Raw genomic sequence first — 21,207 nt, 5'->3', positions numbered from 1 at the left:
AAGTATCACACTCCAGTGTTTTTTACAAGCACCCTTAGACACAGTCAGGTGCAGTAGCATTAAGAGAGACCCACTTTCTGGAGATTCAAACATCTGCGCCATGTGAGTTTTGCCACCATTTTGTCGATGAACAGAAGTCGTGACAAAATGGCGACAAGTGTTGAAAGAGGAAGTTGGTGTTTTGACATCGAGCTGCAGATAGACTTTGGTTTTATGATGCATGATCACCAGGCAGCTCTCCAAAAAGCCAGGAAATAAAACCTGGTTGTCAGGTACTTTCCAGGTCAGCTTCAACAATAAAACACAGACTCCACCTTCACTGCTCAGTCAGAAGAATAGAGACTCGAAAAACAAGCAGAGGCCTGAGACAACTTAACAGTTGAATAACTTCCTAATGACCATGTCTGGTCTTATTGAATTCATCCTGTAGTATCTGTTTTTGTATTATTTGCAACATAGGGAGGTAAAGTTTTCACTGCGGCTGGATTCTCAGCAGGAAAACACAAAAACTACAGAATGGATTTTCACGATTCTTGTTGCGATGATGTAACATGGGTCAGAGAAAGAACACGTAAAATTTGAAATCATTTACAACTTTAACATTCGGAGACACTGTCCTTTTCTTTTTTAACATTTCTACCAATCTCCTATGGAACTAGACAGAGACTCAGTTAAGTGCATTTCTATCCACCTACAGTCCCCTTAAATTCAATTAACCAAATTTTACTAACTGCCAAAATGTGCCTGATCAAGATACATGAATTCTGCTCTGGGATATTGGTGAAAATGTGTTAAAAAATTAATCTGCCCCTTGGTCAGGATCTGCTCCCATATTTTATAATTTCTTTCTTAGCCCATGTTGCATGATTCCTCTCTGACAATGATTGAATCTGATCCTGTTCATCAATATTTTATTTAGGACTGAAATAAAAAACAACCTTTGGCCACTCTGATCATAAATGAAGATTGTGCGTCTTCATGTCAAATCTTTATTCACATTTAACAAATACAAGGCAATGAACCGGAAAAAATCATACAGCTTATATATATATAATATCTTTTGAATAAATCTAATAACTTAATGGTGCCTAAGGTTATTTCAACAGTCTGCAAAATAAAGAGTAATAGAACTAACAGAGTTGTGGAGGCGTGTTTCTAAATTAAATACATAAAACCTCTGAATGAAAGCAAATTTATATTTTTACAAAACAATTTTCAGAAAGTGAACTTGTAATCAGAGACTTTTCTCAGGTTAACTGCTGCTGCTGTCAAACTTGTGCACAGTCTGCAGCAGGTTTTGTCCTCAGTTGTATTGATTTTGTATGCATTCAGTTTTCTTTGTCTTTGAGTTACTGTGTCTTCTGCATCAGTCCTCTTTCCTGGTTTGGCCTAAAGATGTGTTTGCGGGGGGAGCCTGGTTAAATACAGGGGCTCAGTAAATGGACTAGACCAAGTGCTTCACCAGAATAGGGGTAAGTGGGATACGACGTTTTGGTTGTTGTATGTTTTGTTTCCCGCGATGTATCAGTCAGTCAATCCATTTTCAGCCCGTGTGGAGTTTCCCTCAGCGAAGTGCCTCTCCACCAGCTGGTAGTATCTCCCCCTCAGGTCCATCAGCTGTTGATGAGTCCCTCGCTCCTCCACTTTGCCTCCACCGATCACAGCGATCTGATCCGCCCTCTTCACCGTCTCCAGCTTGTGAGCGATCACCAGCTTGGTCTGGTTGGGACGTTCGGTCAGGGCCTGCAGAACCTGTGTGTGATGACAAATACACAGAGTCTGATTCAGTAGCAAGGATCCCACAAAGACGATGAACGGAGATTCAAAGGTTTACATGCAAAAATCACCATTTTCTTTGAGAATTAATTAAAGATTAAGACTTGCTGGTCAAAGGTTAAAGGTCACTGTGACCTCAGGTCTGTCCTACTCCTGTGGACGTGATACATCAGGAACGCCTGGAGGGAGTTTCAGTAAATCTAGGTTCAGTACGTTCACTTGGACTCAAGATGAACTGATGGTCAAATGTCAAAGGTCAATCTGACATGACAAAACTCATTAACTTATTATGATAAAATACCTTTTGGTAAATTCATTTTAAGTCGCTATATACATTATGTGACACTGCAACCTGACTGGTTAGATTCTTCTTGAGCTTTGAGCTATGCATTTGAAATGTTCTATTCATATTAATGCATAATTCTTTTCCATATATTTATGAAAAATCTCCTTCTTACTAACTTCATGTTCATCAGAACTGAATCAAACCTACAGACTTCGTGTTGCTGTTGTGAGAACCTTTACCTTATTTTGATTGTCAGTGTCCAGGGAGCTGGTTATTTCATCCAGAATGAGAACCTGTGGCTTTCTGACCAGAGCTCGAGCTACAGCGATCCGCTGCTTCTCGCTCTTGGACAACTGGCCACCGCCTTCACCCACCTCTGAGAAACAATAATATAAAAAGAAAACTGATTGGTTTTGAAAATTTATTCCAATAACAGACAGAGGCTGAAAAGAGGAGCTGCAGCAATAGAAAGTATGAGGAAAGTGAATTTTTCTGAAAACCTGAGAATGTAAAGCTCTTCAAGATATAACACTTATTAGAATTGTCCCATGTCTCCTTTAATGTTGTTCTAAATAATCTTCAAAATAATAAAAAGATACAAATCTATAATAAAAATCTTGCTCTCCACATTCCTCACATTGTCTTCAATCACACAACCTGCTTCTAAAATCCAAAGCAGGTCTTTGTGCCTGTGCTGTTGGTGAGAAACAGCCTGAGGGGCAGGAACAACAGATTACCTGTGTCGTAGCCTTTCGCCAGCAGCTTGATGAAGTCATGGGCGTTGGCTTGGCACGCCGCCTCCTGGATCTCGTCCAATGAGCAGCCAGCGAGCCCGTAGGCGATGTTGTCTCTAATGGAGCCAGAGAAGAGCACAGGGTCCTGGCTCACTACTGCGACCTGTGAAACACACTTTCATCAGCTTGACTGAATAAATAACATGAATGGGAACAAAAACGATCCATTTAATTATTCTTACACAGCAACAGATATAATGAACTCTCGGAGGACATCATTTTCAGGATTTGACTTGTTTTTAAGGGGTTAAAGGTGATTTTATCTTGTTAGTTAGTTTGTGAGTTTATGCAAAAACTACTCTACGTGCTTTCATGAAACTTGGCAGAAGGATGGAACATGGGCCAAGAAAGAACCAAATACATTTTAGTGCAGATCCAGATAAAAATTTCAAGATCGGATGTTTGTTGACATTTTCACTGCTTTTCCAGGGAATAAATGAAAAACAACCTTCTCATGCAGGTAACGGTGGTCGTAGGATTTCAGTGGCTTGTTGTCCAATAGGATTTCTCCATCCTGCAGCTCGTAGAATCGCTCCAGCAGACTGACACAGGTGCTTTTCCCCTCCCCCGATGGACCCACCAGCGCCGTCATCTGACCCGGCTTCAGCTCCAAAGAAAAGTCCTGAACCAAGAACACAGCAGTGGTTGTGTGACTAAAACATCTGACACTTAGCCTGAGGACACATGGAGAAAATCTGAATTTGTCCCACTGAACTTGGTTGAAGTTGAATTTCTGTCTTTGTTAAGTGTCCAAGTTTTAGAAATAATGACCTTTTCCTTATTGTCGGTTTTCAAAGGGTTTATTCCTTCATTCATTTTTTAATTTCATGAGCTGTCATGAAGCAGAGGATCTACCCCGTCTGCCTGGCGTAGAGAAACCTCACCTGCAGAACTGTTTTGTTGGGTTTTCCAGGATAAGCGAAGCTCAGACGGTTGAAGCTGACGTGTCCCATCAGTCGATCGGGTTTGAGTTTTCCATCTGTGCTGACCTGAGGTTTTCTGTCCAGATAATCAAACACTTTCCCCGCGGCCCCCACCGAGTTCAGCATGTCACCGGCGATGTAGGCGAGTGTCTGGAGGAAAGAGGTCACAGGACAGGGCTGGGATCATTTCAGACATGAACTCCTGACAATGTCATTCTCTAGGGTTTCACACGTGAAGAAGCAGCAGAAGATTGTCTAAGTCAGACTTGTTCACAACAACAAGAAAATGTGGGAGACATTCAGGCGAGGGCGAGGTGGAGCCTGTAGAGCAGCAGGAGGCAGGACATGACGTATAAATAGTTCTGAAATCCTGTGTTTTTAAGCACATCAGCACTGGCACGGATTCTTATCACCAAAAGTCACAGTTGCTACAATGAATATATGTATTTTAGGCTGTGAGCCGTATTGCTCTTCCTTCTGCTCAAAGCTCAATCAAACACCAGCCCTGACTGAAAACTATCCACAATGCATGATGGGATACCCTGATGTTGTCTCCAAGGTTTGACTGGTAGAGGATGAAGGAGAGCAGGTTGCCAGTGGTCATCTGTCCGCTCTGGATGAACAACCTGCCGTAGTACAACATTAGGACCTGCATGAACAACCCTGTCAACTGTGAGAAGACACACACACAGACACACACACACACACACACACACACACACACACACAAAGTTAAATAAGGTCGTTTGGAATGATGTGCTCAACACTCAAAAACTCACTCAAACATCTCACCCTCCGCACGAGCAGGTAAACTGCACGGACAATGTCCCGCCGGTTCCTGAGGACTTGAATGTCCGTCAAACGGACACCATAGCGTCGGGCCTCGTGTCTTTCTGCATTGAAGCTCCGCGCCACACGGATACTGTACACCACCTCCGTCACTGCTTCGTTTGCCGACGCCATCGAGCTCTGCATCGCCAGGGTCAACCTCTGAGGACGGAGCAAAACATAGGATTATTAGATAATGACTGAAACTAATGTCTCACACACAAGGAGCTGTTCAGTTCTCAGCGTTGTCTCATCACTTGTCATCAGGCTGCTCTCACCTGGTAATGTGTGTCGTAGATGTTCTGAATGAGGCCGGTGACGGGCGTCTCCATCAGCACCAGGAACGTGAGCTTCCATGACAGATTCATCATCAGGGAGATCATGCCCAGCGTCTTGATGAGCGTCCTGAGCAGCACGTTGACGTTCAAACACACGGTTCTTCCCATCAGTTCGGTGTCCTTCGATAACCTATGTGTGATTTCACCTACACAGAAAATTAATAGAAATTAACTTCTGTCTCGTCCTGTTCCTTCATGTTTTCATCTCCATTTGTTTGTTAGTTAGCAGGATTACACAAAAGCTGTTCAAACAACTTCCATGAAGGAAATTTTACATTTTGAGCGGATCTGGATAAATGGGAGGATCCTGGAATATGTTTCAATATCACTAGTTTCCCAGAGAATAATTCATGGATCTTGTTGAAAGAATTCTGACATATTAAGATATCACATATAAGGACAGTCAGGCCTTGATGGAGATATTACCTCTACCAAGTGCCATTAGTTGCCATTCTTTGTTTGTCTTGAAATGTCCCTCCTTTATTTACTTTATACTTCTTCTGTCCCTCATTTGCACTTATTCATACAGTGTAAAGTGCAAGTCACAGGAGCCGTACCTGACTTTATGGTCTCGAAGAATCCAATTTCCTGTTTGGTCAAAGCCCCAAACAGTTTGACTTTCACTCTGCATGTGAAGGCGCTGATGGCACAAAGCAGAAGACCCCCTCTGCAGCCTGCACTGACCGAGCTGGTAAATAAAAGACAGTCAGTGAGACGTGAGCCACAGACACATGCTGGTGTCTGGAGGGAAATCACTGACTCTTACCTTCCCAAAGAGTACAGGCCCATGAAGAGGAGAGCAGATCTGAATTCACTCAGCTGGTACTGACCCCCCAAGATGTCGATGACTCTCCCAGTGTAGAACGGAATGAACATCTCACCTGAGAGTAAAATCAGACACACGCACAGACAACAGGTTATCATGAAGTCAGGGTCGCTGAAGAACCCCAGGGCCCCGAGCTGAGAGGGAGCACCCCCCCCCCATGACAACGGCTCATTACATTGGTCCACAGCCGAAAGAGGTTTGTGAGAACCCCTTAAATGAAATGATCGTTGCTCTAGGAAAGGTGTAATCTGCATGTGAACCTAAAGATGCCTATGTGGTAAATGGTGAATATTTAGTGCTGATGGTTTAGGGCTTGGTTGAGCTCTAACAGATCTACGGTTCAATATGTGAGTTTTTAACAATAGTTTCCACTGTGTGTTCATCATAGCAGATTTTTCTTATTGATATATCAATATCGACGATATTCATTTTTCAGCCTATTGATTTTATATGATCCCCATTAGCATAAACTCTTCCTGGGGTCTACAAACAACATTAAAGACAATCAATTATATTCAAAACAAATTGTTTCTGGAAACATGTTATCCAACAATATTCATATGCACTATACCTATTCGTATCCTCTCTAGGCCCTTTGCCTTCGCCCTCTGTGTACTTACAGACAACAGCCAGCGACAGGAACACAGACCCTCCCAGCAGCAGGAGGTAGTCGGGTCTGTACAGCCGCAGCACTCTCACGAACAGGACCCGGGCCTTCTGCCTGGTCTCCTCACCGGCGGCCGCCTGGTCGGTGTCCGGGAAGGTGATCTCCCAGAACAGCGCAGCAGCCATGGAGGCGGCGGCGCACAGCAGCCAGCAGCAGCGCGCATCCGCCAGTCTCCCACACTGGCCCTCCTCATGGTACAGCGCCGCTGAGCCGGTCTCAAACACCGCGGGGAGCAGACAGTACGCCGCTATAACACGCAGCAGCAACGGCTTGAGGTCCCCGAGGGCGAGCAAGGACAGGACCGTCAGAGCCGAGCACCGGAGAGCCGCACAGACCCAGAGACGCGCAAGATGCGAGGAGACGCTGAGAGTCACCACGAGTCCTGACGCGTAAAGCAAAGACAGGTCGACGCACACGGCCGCTATCAAAGCAGCCGCTTTGTGAATGCGTGGAAACGTTTTTCCTGCCATTCGTCCAGCTGCAGTTATCCTCTTGTGACCTGCTCTGCTGCGTAAACTATGTTTTTGTTTCCATCCACTTTCAGTTTCACTTGCTGGCAAGGGAAGGGGGTTTCTCTTAAACCCAAACTGCACAGTGCAAAACTGAAACCTCGAGTTGGAGAGCTCAGGATTATTAAAACGAATATTCACACGTATCAGCCATTGAAAAGTAATGGATTTGTCACATATCCATCACATCGCACACCAGGGCCCACATATGGCGAGGCACTTGGGCCAAAATAAGCCATAGCAATACCGCATGTAAACCTAAGGTGCCCAAGGTAGCCTGTATTTGTTTTGTGTTATTTGAGTCATATTATCCACATTCCACTGTTGGTTCACATCCAGATTACACCTCACAGAGAGCACCGCACGTTTGCCAAAACTGGTCCACGTTTTTTGGGGGCATATTTGCTATTTTACAAGTGGGCAACTTCAGGATCACATCTATTTGTGCAGACCACAAAGAGACCAGAAGTGCTGCATCACTGCCTGAAGTGGCCCTCATCCACATGCTGTGTCCTTTTCTTCCTTCACCTATAACTGATCACTTCCTTATCCATCCTGGATGAAAACCTCCTGGTGTGTCTGAGAGTTTTCTCCTTTAGCACATTAAACATCTCTCAAAGAAATGAAAAAGTCCATCTTATAACCCAGATCGTTTATTTGACATTAAATACATGTTTGGGACATATTAAGATTACAGTATGATATAAATCACATGTGAAGTATATTTAAGACTTTTACCAATGTCCATTTTTCCAAATCAGGGGCCATAAAGGGGCCACAGTTAATACACAGGGGCCAATTATGTATAATATCTGTGCACAGTAGATACAGTAGGTGAACATTTAATTAGCTTCTTGTTACTGTCAGCTCTATAGATCTGAGCAAAGATTTCACATCAATGAATTTACTATTTTTTGGAAATCTTTCCTTGTTCAAGCACATTGTTTACTTCAAAATAAAAGGTATAAACAAATTCTGAACAAATTGTCAAATTAATTTTATAGTAAGTGACCAGTTTATTTGAAAAAATACGACTGACGGGACGGGCCCATCAGATTTCAGCTGGGACCAGTGACCACATCTTTTCAGGTCTATAACTCAATATGTGGATCACTGATCAAAGAAGGTCGGCAAGTCATTTCCTAGAATGACTTTCTCCTCCGTGCCTTGTTCATCGATGGTGACTATGAAGGCCACGCCGCCGCTGGAGCCGTCACGGTTCATTGCCAAAGAGAGAGCTATGAGAGAAAAGAGAGAGAGAGAGAGAGAAGGAGAGTGTAAGAGACCATAGACTTTATATAAAGATGGACAACGTGTCTCAACGTGAGAACAAGAGAATAATTGATCCTCTCACTAGTTAGGGAAAAAAATAAATACTTACTGTTGACAACAAACTGCTGGCACTCCTCTCTTTTCATTCCCCGGCGATACTCCGCATCAACATACCCGTACACGTAAAAGCTGCCAGAGCCTCCAATTGCAAATGGCTGCCTTGTCAGGAGACCGTTGAGGGTGGCAAACACCTGGGAGAGGTCAAAGGTCACCGGACCAGAAGGAAACACTTGTGTTACATTTATCCCAGTGATCTTTCTTGTCCTCTGCAGTCAGCTACTTGTGCTTTACTCACCTGTCCTCCATCTTGTCTGTCCCAGCCGGCCACGATCAGATGTGCTGACAGCTCCTCCTTGTACTTGTACGAGACGTTCCGCACCAGAGTGGCAGCTGAGCAAACCTGGGGCTCGTCACCTATCTCAATACTGACAGGAGCAGAAGGCACAGTGGTTGATGGCCTGACCACAGCAGTTTCACTCTACATTTCCCCCAGACTCATATGAGGTCCCTGTGACCTTTGACCTCTGAAATCGAATCATTTAATATGTGACTCTACATAAACACGGGTGGCACATTTATCGTTCTTACGATAAATGTGCATTTATCATGCAGTTTTGCTACATTTATCGTTCTCATGTAGCAAAACTTTGTGTTTTCGAGAGGTCACAGTGTCTTTGACCTTTGACGACCAAAATCAAATCAATTCATCCTTGAGTCCAGGTGAACGTTTGTGCCAGATTCTTGAGATACCAATTTCACAAGAATTGCACGGATGGATGGAAAACATCATGCCTCCGGCCACTGACTGTACATTCTGATTTAGATTCATTCTTAAGGACACTTTTGAAGTGCAGCTGGACTACACTTTAGTACCTGTGGACATCCAGCTGGTAGTTGACGATCTCTGCAATGGTCTGAGCGTCTGCTGCCGATCCTGACAGAGCACAGTAGATCTTGTCATGGAGGGGAGACAGTTTGTTCATCACCCTGTTCACCACTGAGTCTCTGGATGGAGGAATGAATACAGAGGGAAGAGGATGTAAAGTGTGTGTGAGAGAGAGAGAGAGAGAGAGAGAGAGAGAGAGAGAGAGAGAGAGAGAGAGAGAGAGAGAGGGTAGATGATAACCCCCAAATATATATAAAGTTAAAAAGGATATTGTGATCATGGAGGAGGCTCAGAGCTCCCGTGAACCAGGGAGAGGTGATTGGCACAGATGAGACTAGTTGACCAATCAACTCTCCCTGGATTCAAAAAGGCAGCAAATGGGCTGAGACAGAGAGACAAACAGGAGCAGAGACAGAGAGAGACAAACAGAGAGAGAGACAAACACGAGCAGAGACCAAATAGACAAACAGAGACAGAGACAAACAGGAGCAGAGACATAGAGAGACAAAGGGAGAGAGACAAACAGGTAGCCTGACGTTGTCAGACTCACAATTCTAGTCAGAATGTGAGTCTGAGACCGCTCCATTGGGCTGTGATTATGGGGCGTGTTTCAACTGACCAGGAAATAAAATTCCTCTTCTCTCAATTGGATAGACCTACAACCAATCAGAGCAACGTAGTATGTGACGTATGCTAAGCAACGCATTGTGAGTTATTTACTAAAGCCTGAAACATGCTTCTGCGTTTTCACGGGCCCGTAAGCGCAAGAGCCCTTCCGGGTCCCTTACGTGCTTATGTATCCCTCCTTACGTGCTGACGGGTGTCGACCCCCTTTTCTAAAATTTACGGCAAAGCTCCGCAAGCTCACTCAGCCCGCAAGGCTGTGATTGGTCTGCTCTAGATCCCTTCTGGAGCTGCATTTCCGGTTTCATGCCACATAATACAGGCAGAAACAACGGGAGATTTAGAAGAATGAATATGGACCAAATAGAAGAGCGTTTGGCAGAAGAGATCCGAAAGTATGTCCACTTGTATAACCCGTCACTGACTGGCGTATTTGTCCGCCTGAAAAATGCTACAAGGAGCCGCAGTAGCTATGTAAATAAACAATCGATGAAGAAGAAAGAAGGCGTCTCTCAGGTCGTCTTCGACAAAAAGCATTACTCCGCCTAGTGTTCTGGCGCGGAATTGCTTTGTAAGACGCGCAACGGTTGGGGAAGCATGAATGACAACGAGCCTTGCGCCACAGCGGCGTGAAAAGACGCAGACGCAGTCGCAGAAGCATGTTTCAGGCTTAACGCCGGGTGACGCCGAAGCGACGCTTCAGCGCAGCGCCAAGCCTTAAATAACAGCTGACTCCCATCCACTCCCATGTTAAAACTTTGTGCGGGTCACACCGAAGGCTGAAGCACCGCGCTGCGTCAAGGCTGCCTCGCGCCGTGCAGCGATCGTTTCGGCGTCGAGTCTATTTTTTGCACTTGACGCGAGTGTATCGCACCAGGAAACAAACTGCAAAACGATTTTAAACTATATTGATGACATATTTTATATGATATAAATGATCAAATATGCAACCCATACTTTGAAGTCCCCTCCTGTTGTCCTGGAGTTTTAATTTGACCAATGACATTATTAAATGTCCCCCTCTGCCCATCCACTACAGCCACACAAGCAGTGATACAGATAAAAAGAGAGAGAGGGGGGGCTACGTATTCTCCACATAGGCTTGAGTGGAGAATACGTAATTTACCCCAGACACTCGACATTTAACGGAGCAACAGCGGAGAAGTTCTTCAACATGGATGACATTAAATTAATAATTGAAGTGGAGAAGTGCAGTGAGTTGTATGATCCTCGGAACATGTTGTATAAAGACAACACCAAGAAAGACAAATGTTGGGACGCTGTTGCTTAATGTTGGAGCAACAAGTAAGTATATGCTTTTAATCTACTGGATCAACGGGTGATATTATTAGCGCTGCCCGGCGGTTCAGCGTCGCTTCAGTGTCCGGTGTGAACAGCCAAGCGCCGGGGCGATAGGGATTAGCGCGGTGCTCTGGCGTCGCCTCCATGTTCTGTGTTCCTCTTTCAAAATGAATGCGCTGTCGATGTCTTCTAAAACAGACTCAATGGCAGCATCTACACATGTCAGCTCGCCAGCGGCAGGCATGTTTGTTGAAAACGAATTCAACCCAAGGGCACTTTGATGACGTGGTTGATTACGTTACCGTTGATCATCTGTCCATCATCGTATAAAGCCCGCCCTGACAATCTGATTGGCCTGGTCGGGCATAATTTCTCCTCAAAGGAGCGACTCCAGACCGAGCTTCCCGACCTCAAATGTTGTGAGCGGAGCTAAATTCGTCTGACATCCAGACTAACAAACAGGAGCAGAGACAGAGAGAGACAGACACAGACCAACAGACAGAGACAGACAAATACTAGCAGAGACCGAGAGAGACAGATAGACAGAGAAAGACAGATAGAGAGAGACATAGCTCCCCTGAGCTGCCCACCTTAAATTGAGTTGTTTGGATTTATTTGTTTGGCTTAAAGAAATGAAGATGGTGAAAAACAACAGAACTGTCTCTGGTTGTGTGTGGTACACCCCGGTGCCATGGTCAATTACCAGAAGTGTATATGTATGTTTGTAAAGCCCTTTAGTCAGATTTGATGGTTTAAACGTGATGTATAAATAAACAGAGACGTTCCAAACTGTTAAGTTTAGGGGTCCTGTAAGATCCAAGATGGTTTGAACACTAGGTGGTGTTATGAGCCGTGTTCAACCCATACATGTAGATTTATATAAATGTTGTCATAAATGTGATATTAGAAGCAGTATTAATGTGTGTCAGCAAATAACAGTTAATTTTAGTTTACAGCTCAAGAGAACAGCAACACATTTACATTGAATTATACTGGACACAGTGCACGTAAACACATGCACACGCACTAACTTACCCCGCAGACACTCGGGAGTCAGACCCCAGCACGACTCCTCCATTGAACTCTATGGCGATGATGGTTGTCTACAAACAGAAGGAGAACTGTTCTGAACTGCTGCGTAATTACGCATCTGGCACAGGAGTAACAAGACGTTCCAGCTCATGTACTTACTCCGGTTTTCACCTCCTCAGACAACCACCCAGGCCCCGAGTCTCCCGACATGTTGATGAGACTCCGGTACCGACGACACCGACTCTACCTGCCGGACAGCCGAGGAGAGAGGAGGGAAAGGGCGACGCCTGACGGAAACCGAAACCTTCCGTTTAACGTCGTTTCCTTGTTGGAAAATTGTGTTTTTTTTACCAGTTCTCTTGCTTTTTGTGACCGAATAAATTCTGCGTCAGCCGGACTCCATGTTTCTCTGCAAAACGAAATTGAAAGTTAAACTGTCCCTCCTGTGTGATTCAAACGAACGTACGCGTTTAGTGCATTTTTTAAGATAAGATCAAACTTTATCGATGTTCTTTAGACATTCACCTGTAAAAGCAGGAGTTAGTCAGAATGATGTAGACACGAGATTAATATATATATATATATATATATATATATATATATATATATATGTGTATACACTGCTCAAAAAAATTAAAGGAAAACTTTGAAAACACATCAGATCTCATTGTGAAAAAAAATTATGTTGGATATTTATACTGATATGGACAGTTTAATGTCTTAGGAACAAAAGGATGCCACATCTTTGATGGAAATAAAAGTTTTCATCCTACAGAGGGCTCAATTTTATAGACACCCCGAAAATCATAGTGAAAAGGTGATGTGGCAGGCTTGTCCATTTTGCCAAAATTCAATTTCTGCAACTCAAAATGCTTCTCAATATCTTGTGTGGCCTCCACGTGCTTGTATGCATGCTTGACAACGTCGCAGCATGCTCCTAATGAGACAACGGATGGTGTCTTGTGGGATGTCCTCCCAGATCTGTCTAAGGGCATCAGTGAGCTCCTGTAAAGTCTGAGGATCAACCTGGCGATGTCTGATGGACCGAAACATAATGTCCCAGAGGTGTTCTATCGGGTTTAGGTCGGGTGATCGTGAGGGCCATTCAATTGCATCAATTTCTTCATCCTCCAAGTACTGCCTGCATACCCTTGCCACATGAGGCCGGGCATTATCGTGCATCAGGAGGAACCCAGGACCTACTGCACCAGCGTAGGGTCTGACCATGGGTTCAAGGATTTCATCCCGATACCTAATGGCAGTAAGTCTCCTGGAATCTCCTCCATGTTCTGGAGATTATGCTGGGAGACACATCAAATCTCCTTGCAACGCCACGCATGGATGTGCCACCCTGGAGGAGTTGGACAATCTGTGCAACTTCTGTAGGGTTAAGAAATCGCCTCATAATCCCAGTAGAGATAATGACTCTAGCTAAAGCCAACACTAATGGAAAACCAGTCGAAGTGATCAAGAGGGAGAAACTTGAAATGGCCTCCACATGCAAAACCACTCCTATTTTGGGGGTCGTCTCATTGTTGCCCCTCTAGTTCACCTGTTGTTAATTCCATCAACAGCAATGCAGCTGAAACTGATTAACAACCCCCTCTGCTACTTAACTGACCAGATAATTATCAAAAAAGTGCAATTGAATTCATGCCAAACCCTGATAAAAAAGTGTTCCTTTAATATTTTTGAGCAGTGTATATACAATAGCAATAAATTGTGTGTAGTAGAACTAAAAAACGATGTGATAATGATTCAGGTACAGTGTATTATAAGTGTATAAAGCAGGGCCGGGTCTAGACAGGCATGTATGAGGGGGCAGCCACAAATCTTGAGGGGGCATTGTGCCTAACCCTAACCCTAACCCTATTTAGTTTGAGGGGGCACAACATTTATTTGAGTGGGCCAGGCCCCCTCTTGCCCCTGCAGTGCTGGTTGACAGTGATATAGAGTGTGTTGAAGTGACACTGATGTGCAGTGTCAGTGATGCAAACTTTACGCAACATGTTGGAACACAAATGTTCTTAGTTGAACAGATGTTAGATAAAACCTTTTAGAGAGGACTGTTCTCCATTTCACACAGAACACTTCACAGTCCTGCAAAACTGAAATAGTTTCAAGAGGCATTTAATACAATGCAAGAGCAAGTCACATGTTTTTGACCAGCAATGTCTCCACTTTTCATTCTCTGCTGAGCAACTTTATGTTGTTGCTGATTAATTCAAAAACATGATCATAGAATTTTAACCGAGACGACGCTGAGTGACACAAGGTACTCATCTTTTCAGAGGCACTGGAACAAAATCCTATGTTTTAATTCCTGTGTGATGATTGAACTTTAAAGTTTGGTATAACTGTCATTAACATTAAGTGCAACACAAACACGTCAGAAATTGACAAAGACATGTTAAAGCAAACAACTAAAAAAGAAAGAAAGAGGAAGGTTTTGGAAACTATTTATTTTAAATTTACATTTTTCTGTGTGTCACAAACACATGAAGACAAAACATAAAAAGAAAAAAGAAACCTGATTTATTTAAATGGAAACAATTTCATTTGATTTGAGGTTTGATCTTGAGTTTGTTTAAACTAACTAACAGGTTCACAGCTGTTACCTACTCACTGTTAAATATGTTTCTATGACTTCAGGTGTGTGATTTTTATATCCCAGTCCAAAATAACAATTTAGAAATAAAGCTGTGGAGTTGAATCCAAATCAATACAAAACAAAATGAAAATGTCAGCAGGAGTTTGAGGGGGGGTCACTCATGGTTGAACTGTGGCAGCTTGTCACCGGGTACGACCACATGCTCCACCCCCTTTTCCGTGACCACCACCAGGTTAGCCACGCCGCCGCTGACGTTGTCTCTGCCCATGGCCAAAGCAAGAGCTGAGGGAAGAGGGTGATGAAGCAGAGGGAGGGAGGAGGAGGCAGGAGGACAGGAACAACAACAAAAATGGACAGTTAAAAGAGGAAGTGTGCAACAATTTAACAGCTCCTAACAACAGCTGAATGTGTTAAACACAAATTTCCATTTTAGTCAAAACAAAACAAATTATTTCCAAATCCTTAAATCATCATCCTGAAAGATCCAGTGTAGTCTAAAGGAGTTTGAATACATAAGCAAGATAATACCATTAAGGGCAAACTGTAGACATTCTTCTCGGCTCATGTTGGGTTTGTATTTGGCATCGACGTAGCCGTAGATGTAAGTGCTTCCGGAGCCACCGATGGTCACAGGCTGACGGAGTAACATCCCACCCAGAGACACCACGAACACCTGGGGAACCGAGGAGGACACCATTACATGCAGCAGAGGCTTTACATACTCAGCACTGTCATCACCTCATCCGCAACCGACCTGTGGTCCGTCCTTCTTGTCCCAGCCTGCTGTGATGAACCCGGCCTGCAGCTCCTCTTTGTTATTGTAGCACAGTTCCTTCAGCACCGACGCTGCTGCTATCACCAGTGGAGGCGTCTCCATCTGGACGCTGTGGAGTAGGGTCAACAAAGATAAGGGGAAGTACACAAATGATTCCTTTTCAGGCTTTTTTTCCGATTGTGTTTTGTATGGATTTTTTGGAATGTAAATATGAATGCAAAAGTTAAAAAGCCCAAAGTCTGTAGTAGCTCCACATAAATCACTGACAGTTGACATCATGGTGCCCTGGATTTATGACGTTCACGTGCAGATAACTGTTAACAGAGATCAGCTGAAATATCGCGTGGAGAAAAGTTCGACTGGCGTGGACTCACTGATTGTAAACAGTATACAGCCAACAGGGGATAGAGCCTTGGTCTTGTCAGCTTTGTGTGTATGCAGACATGTACATGTATCACTTGGGCATAATGTGTGTAATATGTGTACATGTATTTGTAGAGTATGTGTGTGGGGTACCTGTGGAAGGACAGGTGGAATTTGGCAGCCTTGGTGACGGCCTGAGCATCTGCGAGCGAGCCGGACATGCAGCAGAAGATCTGGTCATGAACCTGAACCACCTTGTTGATGGTCTTAGATGAGACAAATTCCCTGAAGAGGAGAGAATGAACACAGTCTAATCACAGAGCGACTCCACCATCAGCGGCAGGACGTCTATCACAGAGTGTAAAATGAAGATGGACGTGGTGACAGCTCCCCAAGGTGAAGCTAAAGCATCATGATCAACACCTGGTGACTGGCAGCAGTGGGGGTCATAACTAGGCAAAGCAGTTTTATTCATAAAGCTGCATTAAAAATCAGAAATCAGAGTTTAAAACAAGTTTCAAGTAAACAAAATGCATCAAAAGGAGCCGAATAAAAGAGTTAAAATAAATTATAAGGACGACATCTCGGAGTAAAATAATACAAATAAAACAGATAGAGATAAAGAAAATATAAAAAATAGATCAATCAAGACAATGATGGTATGACCTGTGGTTTATATAAAATCTGTGGTTTATTTACATCTGTTAAATATTTCTATTTTTAATTTCCTTGGGTGCATGTGTACTTATTTGTAACTTAAATATACCGATGTTTCTTCTCTTATCTTAACTTATGGTATCTTATCTTATCTCACCCTCCCATTGAAGCCCTGGAGTCTGAACCAATCACGACCCCTCCATTGAACACAGCAGCCAGGATGGTGGTCTGAGGGACGAGAGGGACAGAATCGGTGAGTGGGGATTCTCCAGCAAGAAGCCAAATATGACAGAGGAAGAAAAATACACAAACACAGCATCACATGCGTCATTTCCTATGTCGATACTCAAGGCTATGAATTCTGGGACTTGGAGTTCCGTGGGGGATTTTTCCTCAATAAAAACGAAAGTGTAGTTTTCTTTGTAGAAACATAAAGAACAAACTCTTTCAGATATAAAAGCTGACCATTCACTCATTCAACAACATCTGGAATGTTTACTCCTTTGTCCTGTCGCTTTGTCTCCATTCAGGCGAAGCATCACCTGTTCGCTGCGGACTTCAGTTACTGACTAACTTAGTTTTGAACGGGTTGTTTCGTGTTTCACGAGTAGAGAGAGAAACAGAGAGGACACCGGATTCACTCACCCCTGTGCTGACTCCTTTGACTCGTGAGTCCGTGCAGCGTTTCTCCATTTTTATCTCCGAAATCGAAAGAGAGGACGGAGAGGTGACGCACCGAGTGAGAACAGCGACCTCCGGCGCACCGTGAAGCACCGTGACGCACCGAGGCGCAGAGAGACGCGCAGAGGAGCCGCAGTCACTTCCACTATGGCGCTATCAAATGTCCTGGAGACTCCTGCAGCCGGGTTTAATTTCGACAACACAGCGAGGTATGATCCTGATCTAATGATTCTGAGCCACAGTTTGAATCCGCGATGATCACAATAACATGTAAACTCGGGTTTCTCTGAGAGTTCAGCCGGAGCAAAAGTGAAAGTAACTTTTTTCCTGCGTTCCTTTAATCAACGACATACTGATAATGTTTTTATTTTAAATATAATATATATTCACAGATGACCCATGATATATCTCTGTGTCTGTAGAAATGCTGCATTCGAAGGTCTTCTTGCAGGACAGTCACCTAAACCTCTGAAAACAGGCACCACCATCGCAGGGGTGGTGTTCAAGGCAAGTTCGATTCTGAGTAAACTGCACTGATATAAATATAAATAGACACAAATGTAATGATGATACTTAAAAACATGTCAATTTGATTCTGCACATATTTTTCTGAGCATATATTGACTTTTCAGCGAGTCAGTGTTGTGCATCAGATCCAGATGAATAAAGACAGAAACTTTCAGAAAGATGAAACATGACTGTGGACAAAGAGGAAATGACAATATTAGAAAATCAATCAATAACCCAACATGGACATTACAAAAAAATGGAATTGTGAAGTTTCTTGATGTAAATGTTAAACTCCATCCTCCAATTCAACATTTCCTACCTGGACAAAACAAACAATCGGCCATCGTCTGATGATGAATTAGCCTCTGGGGGCAACGGCTAATAATTAGGGGCTTCCAGTGTAGACTCAGCTTTCTATTCACTGTACCTGCACTGTTTATAGTTATTATATTGACCGTCTTGGTGCAGGATGGCGTGATACTGGGAGCAGACACACGAGCGACCTCCAGTGAAGTGGTGGCCGACAAGATGTGCGCCAAGATCCATTACATCGCCCCAAACATATAGTAAGTTTCACGAGTGTCTGAGCAGAAATCCACCATCAAATACTCACTAGAATCATTCTGTGATGTTTTGTATTTTTTACTGAACAGTGCATTCTGCCATGAACTGCCTCCTCTAGTTTTATCAAAGTCCTATACATCCCAGAAGGCAGCATGAGAGTGCAGTTTTCCCTCTTTAGTTAAATCTGTCCCTCTATAGCAGCGTTCAGACATGCACTAAACACTAGAGATCCTCTGGACACCCGCTGGGGCTGCATGTCTGAGAGCCTCCAGACTTTCTCCAGACAACTCTGGAGGAGCGGACGAGAGAACACAGCAGGAGAACCTCCGCAGGATTCACCGTGGAAAAAGTTGGTGTGTCGATTTATAACATGCGACAGATGCACAAAAAAACAAAGACAAAACAATCATCTCAGGATGAAGAAGCGGTGCTGTACTCATTAGAAGACACGGGTGAAGATGTCAGGAGAGTTTGTCAGTATTGATATTAGCCCGTCACATCCTGCCTGCTGCTCCCCCCCCCCCCCCCTCACCTGAGTGCTCCAGAGATTTCTGTTGTTGTGAACTTGTCTCCTGCTGCTTAGTTCATGTGTGAAGGCATCAAACCTCCAGGAACCAATTCTGCAGACATCCTCTGGAGGTCACGTCCAACAACGACAACAACATGACCCCTCACCTTGCCTTTCCTTCCCCCTCATTTGTTCTCTCACAGTAGCTTTACTTCTTCTTTGTCTCTGTAGTTGTTGTGGAGCAGGTACGGCAGCAGATACAGAGAAAACCACAGATTTGGTCTCTTCCAACCTCACCATCTTCTCGCTGAACAGTGGGAGGAACCCTCGTGTCGTCATGGCCGTCAACATACTGCAGGATATGTTGTACAGGTTCGTGTTTCCCTTTGACACGTACTTATAACTTAGGGTGTGGAAACAAGTTAAACACTGTTTTAAAGTTCTCACTTTCTTTAAAGTTCATTTTTCAAATGTCTGAGCTCTGCTCCTCAGGTATCACGGCCAAATTGGTGCAAATCTTATACTGGGAGGAGTTGACTGCACAGGGAACCACCTGTACACAGTGGGACCATATGGGAGTGTGAATAAGATGCCTTACCTTGCAATGGGTATGTTTAACACTCTTCTGTAAGTATGTGCACTACTGTTATAGTAGGAGCAGAGTGTGTGGAATAACTTACACTTCCCTTATAATTAAAGATTCAATTTTTGACTTGTTAGGACGCTGTGGAAAACCTGTGTGCTCACTACGACTGCTCAGGTCTTTATTTTATCAAATGTGTCACTTGAAGCTGAAACGCAAGATTTTACACTCACTGTTCAGTGCAAGAATTTTATGTGTCAGAGATCTTCATGTTTAATTATTATATATAATAAATAACATTAAATATTATAATTTGCTGCAGATATGCATCTTATCCACTCTCTGAATACATCAGCTGGATTTGCTCTGTTGTGTTCATGCAGGATCCGGTGATCTGGCTGCTCTCGGGATTTTAGAGGATCAGTTCAAACCTGATCTGGAGGTGTGTGACAGTTCTTATTAGTCCTCATCATTTAGACTGAACCACAGAGGTGTTTAATTCACTTTTTATCATCTGTGTTTGGATAATTGCTGGTATAGTATGGCAGTGCCAAATAAGTCTCTACATAAAACACATGAATTCTTCTCCATATCGATTTGTGTCTGTTAGCTGGAGGAGGCCAAGGAGATGGTGCGTGATGCCATCACCGCGGGCATCATGAACGACCTCGGCTCAGGCAACAACATCGACATCTGCGTCATCACCAGAGAAGGAGTGGACTACATCAGACCGTACCAGGAGTCAGAGTACAAAGACAACAGGTACAAGCTCCACTTTATTCAAGATCTGCTCCCTGGACAGATTCTGGATTTCAGTCACTCAGTTCTCTGCCCACTCCCAGCAGTCCCCTGAAAGACAATCGAGCTGCACCAAATTTCATACACTCACAGAAATCAGTTCCCTAAACATGCCTGATTTTTTTCAGCGATATCCATAAAGATTATTCCCTGGGAATTTGGTGAAAATGTAAAAAATTCCTGAGTCCTTGCCCTGATCCGGATCAGCATGAACATTAATAGGTTCTTTCTCCCTCTCTCGCTCTCTTTCTCTTAGGAAAATGAAATACAGGTACCGTCACGGCACAACAGCGATTCTGACCGAGAAAGTTGTCCCCTTAAAGCTGGAGGTTGTACAGGAGGCGGTGCAGCAGATGGAAACAGCCTGATCCAGGATCACTTTAACACCACCTCATCTTTCATATTCTTATTTGTCAGATATCAAATAAAAGCAGTCAAAAATCTCAGATGTTTGATAAACGTCACCGTGTCTTCTGCTCTGCGGCTGTTCTTCACTGACATGGAACAGAAACTCTAATACTTCAGTGGTTACTGCAGCACTACAGCAAGAAGGGCAGCCAAGATTCAAACGTGTTTTTACAATAAAGAATCATAATAATAAAAAGAATAATAAAATCCAGTCTGACGTCAGTTGCCTCCTTTTACTCATCATATCCAAGAAAAAGAAAAAGGTTTTGTGCTGTAGGTTATGTTCATTTATGTCATTGTGAGTGTATGTAAGTGTGACATGTGTTTAATGTTTAATTTGGTTACAATATATATATAGTTATATATATATATATATATATTTGGGCTGTCAAACGATTCAAATTTGTAATCAGTTTAGTCACAGGGTAGATGCCCCTAAACATTTGGGGCATCTTAGCCTATGCTCTTTTTTCTTTTTAGCAAATACAGGATGGTTGAACAATTTTTTTTCTTTTTTGAATCAAACAAACTCTACACAATTAAATGTGAATGTCAAATCTAAATTATATATATATATGTATGTACATGCTCAATATTCTCTAATAATGGTGTACTTTACCAGGTCG

General features: G+C 43.5%; 4 protein-coding genes across 4 annotated transcripts; 1 reads left to right on the top strand and 3 right to left on the bottom strand.

Annotated features, from left to right (window-relative positions):
* Window positions 1–1,299: 1,299 nt before the first annotated feature.
* tap2a (transporter associated with antigen processing, subunit type a) lies at window positions 1,300–6,986 on the bottom strand. The gene is made up of 11 exons (XM_053446621.1): window positions 6,392–6,986; window positions 5,712–5,826; window positions 5,503–5,633; window positions 4,886–5,091; window positions 4,572–4,769; window positions 4,321–4,449; window positions 3,741–3,929; window positions 3,305–3,478; window positions 2,800–2,959; window positions 2,302–2,438; window positions 1,300–1,752 (listed from the first exon to the last, which is right to left on the bottom strand). The coding sequence occupies exons 1-11, from the start codon at window positions 6,906–6,908 to the stop codon at window positions 1,525–1,527; spliced, it is 2,184 nt and encodes a 727-aa protein (XP_053302596.1). The 5' UTR covers window positions 6,909–6,986; the 3' UTR covers window positions 1,300–1,524.
* A 598-nt stretch (window positions 6,987–7,584) lies between these two features.
* psmb9a (proteasome 20S subunit beta 9a) lies at window positions 7,585–12,563 on the bottom strand. The gene is made up of 6 exons (XM_053446622.1): window positions 12,283–12,563; window positions 12,127–12,194; window positions 9,153–9,284; window positions 8,575–8,704; window positions 8,329–8,470; window positions 7,585–8,185 (listed from the first exon to the last, which is right to left on the bottom strand). Exons 1-6 carry the CDS (start codon window positions 12,331–12,333, stop codon window positions 8,058–8,060), a joined length of 651 nt encoding a protein of 216 aa, XP_053302597.1. The 5' UTR covers window positions 12,334–12,563; the 3' UTR covers window positions 7,585–8,057.
* Window positions 12,564–14,566: 2,003 nt separating this feature from the next.
* On the bottom strand, window positions 14,567–17,333 carry psmb12 (proteasome 20S subunit beta 12). The gene is made up of 6 exons (XM_053446331.1): window positions 17,175–17,333; window positions 16,687–16,757; window positions 16,026–16,157; window positions 15,489–15,618; window positions 15,263–15,407; window positions 14,567–15,016 (listed from the first exon to the last, which is right to left on the bottom strand). Exons 1-6 carry the CDS (start codon window positions 17,220–17,222, stop codon window positions 14,889–14,891), a joined length of 654 nt encoding a protein of 217 aa, XP_053302306.1. The 5' UTR covers window positions 17,223–17,333; the 3' UTR covers window positions 14,567–14,888.
* On the top strand, window positions 17,266–20,792 carry psmb13a (proteasome 20S subunit beta 13a). The gene is made up of 8 exons (XM_053446312.1): window positions 17,266–17,419; window positions 17,633–17,717; window positions 18,189–18,286; window positions 19,024–19,164; window positions 19,285–19,400; window positions 19,759–19,817; window positions 19,986–20,137; window positions 20,430–20,792. The coding sequence occupies exons 1-8, from the start codon at window positions 17,358–17,360 to the stop codon at window positions 20,539–20,541; spliced, it is 825 nt and encodes a 274-aa protein (XP_053302287.1). The 5' UTR covers window positions 17,266–17,357; the 3' UTR covers window positions 20,542–20,792.
* The last annotated feature ends 415 nt before the right edge of the window (window positions 20,793–21,207 follow it).

Source organism: Pleuronectes platessa, chromosome 18, assembly GCF_947347685.1.
Source record: "Pleuronectes platessa chromosome 18, fPlePla1.1, whole genome shotgun sequence".
Classification (NCBI taxonomy): Eukaryota; Metazoa; Chordata; class Actinopteri; order Pleuronectiformes; family Pleuronectidae; genus Pleuronectes; species Pleuronectes platessa.
Note: the sequence above shows the minus strand (reverse complement) of the source record. Positions and strands in the feature narration are given on the sequence as shown.